Source organism: Chaetura pelagica, unplaced genomic scaffold, assembly GCF_000747805.2.
Source record: "Chaetura pelagica isolate M959 unplaced genomic scaffold, ChaPel_1.0 scaffold463, whole genome shotgun sequence".
NCBI classification, from domain to species: Eukaryota; Metazoa; Chordata; class Aves; order Apodiformes; family Apodidae; genus Chaetura; species Chaetura pelagica.
Genome location: NW_009952816.1, coordinates 708,631 through 710,324, shown reverse-complemented (window position 1 = coordinate 710,324; position 1,694 = coordinate 708,631). Strand labels below are relative to the sequence as shown.

The window sequence follows — 1,694 nt, the reverse complement described above, 5'->3', positions numbered from 1 at the left end:
GGGCCGTAGAGGACAGGGTTGGCCTGCACCGTGTCATCCACCACGTTGCTCTTGGAGATCTCCTTGGAGCGAAACTGCTGCGGGGCCGAGAGGTTCTTCCCGTCGTTGTTCCCCAGGTGGTTGTAGCTCACGATGGACGTGGTCTGGGCAGGGGGTGCGGGGAGGTCACCACCCATCATCACGGGTAGGTCACCATCCATCGTCACGGGCAGGTCACCACCCATCATCACGGGCAGGTCACCACCCATCAACACGGCCACCCCCCATCAACACGGGCAGGTCACCACCCATCGTCACGGGCAGGTCACCACCCATCATCATGGGCAGGTCACCACTCCATCTCCAGCCCATCCCCACCTACCTTGAGTCCCGCGCCCACCAAGAAGTCCACCAGCACCGACTTGAGCTTGGTCTGACCCGACTTGAAGTCGTCCCCGCAGATGAAGACGCGGCGCTGAGCGGCCAATTCCACCGCCCCCGGCACGAAGGTGTTCTGGGGGGACCCGTTGATGTAGGCACAGCCCTCCAGGATGCTGGCCACGGCGAAGAGCGTGGAGGGCGACACCTCCAGGCCTCTCTGTGGGGACACCGGGTGGCTCAGCTCTAGCAGGGTGGTGTTGTCACCCCTCCCCAAGCCCTCCCCTGTCCCCTGACCTCGATGGCCCCCAGCAGGTTGTCCGCGGTGTCGTTGAGCCCGGGCACCACATCACAGAAACGCTCCGTGTTGGCCGTCCAGAGGACAATGACTTTGTCAACCCCACTGGTCTCCTTGAAGTCCCGGATGTCCCTGCGGATCTGCTCCACCTGGGGATGTCACACACCGGGGTGGGGGGGGGAGGCATCAGCACGGTGGCATCCCCCCTTGTCACCTCTGTCCCACCACCCACCCCCGCCAGCACCTGCTCAGCCATGGACCCCCGGAGGACGTTGTCCGCCCGCTCCTCCTGGTTGGCAGCGATGAACTCGGGGATGTAGATGGAGGGTCGAGGCCTCATCTTCTCCATGTGGGGCCAGAGCTGCTCCTGCAGGGGCCAGTCCAGCACCTCCGCCCGCCTCATGGCCTCCGCCAGGTTCAGTGAGGAGATGTCCCAGCCTGGGGGACAAGAGGTGACCCAACTGCTCAGCATCGCTTGTCATGGTTGGAAAAGACCTCTAAGATCACCAAGTCCAACTGTCCCATTGAAGGGTCCCCCTGTGTCCCACCTACCATCAAAGATGATGTCGTTGGGGTGCACCATGGGCAGCAGGTCCCGGAAAGGCACGTAGACATCCCCAGTGGGGCTGGTGCCCAGGCAGACGGTGGAGGCTTGGAGCAGGGAGCCATAGTAGTTGGCTTTCTAGGGTGGAGAACACAAGGATGAACCATCAGCATTGGGAGGGTGGGGGGGGGTCCCCAGCACCCCTACACCAGGGGCCAGGGCTACAGACCATCTCCACAAAGCCAGGGAGATGGAGCTGCAGGACCCAGGTGGAGATGGGAGCAGCTGAGCTGTGTCACCATCCTCATCCGTGCCATGGTGATGGTCACAGTCACCCACCTTGCGCCCTGTCTTGGTCATCCAGGACAGCCCCAGCTTGTTGGCCAGCACAGCTGCTGTCACCGTTGTCCCATTGTTGCCCCCCCAGCCCACCAGCATCACCCCCAGGCGGGGAACCTGCCGCCCCGTCCGGAAGGTGAAGCGGGTCGAGCCGGG

General features: G+C 63.5%; 1 protein-coding gene across 1 annotated transcript; it reads right to left on the bottom strand.

Moving 5' to 3' along the window:
- Window positions 1–5: 5 nt before the first annotated feature.
- Window positions 6–1,694, bottom strand: ISYNA1 (inositol-3-phosphate synthase 1; the record flags this gene model as incomplete). Its single annotated transcript, XM_009995097.1, has 6 exons — window positions 6–143; window positions 362–577; window positions 655–804; window positions 900–1,093; window positions 1,208–1,337; window positions 1,539–1,694. Coding segments are annotated over 6 exons (984 nt in total), but the record flags the coding sequence as incomplete, so codon positions are not given.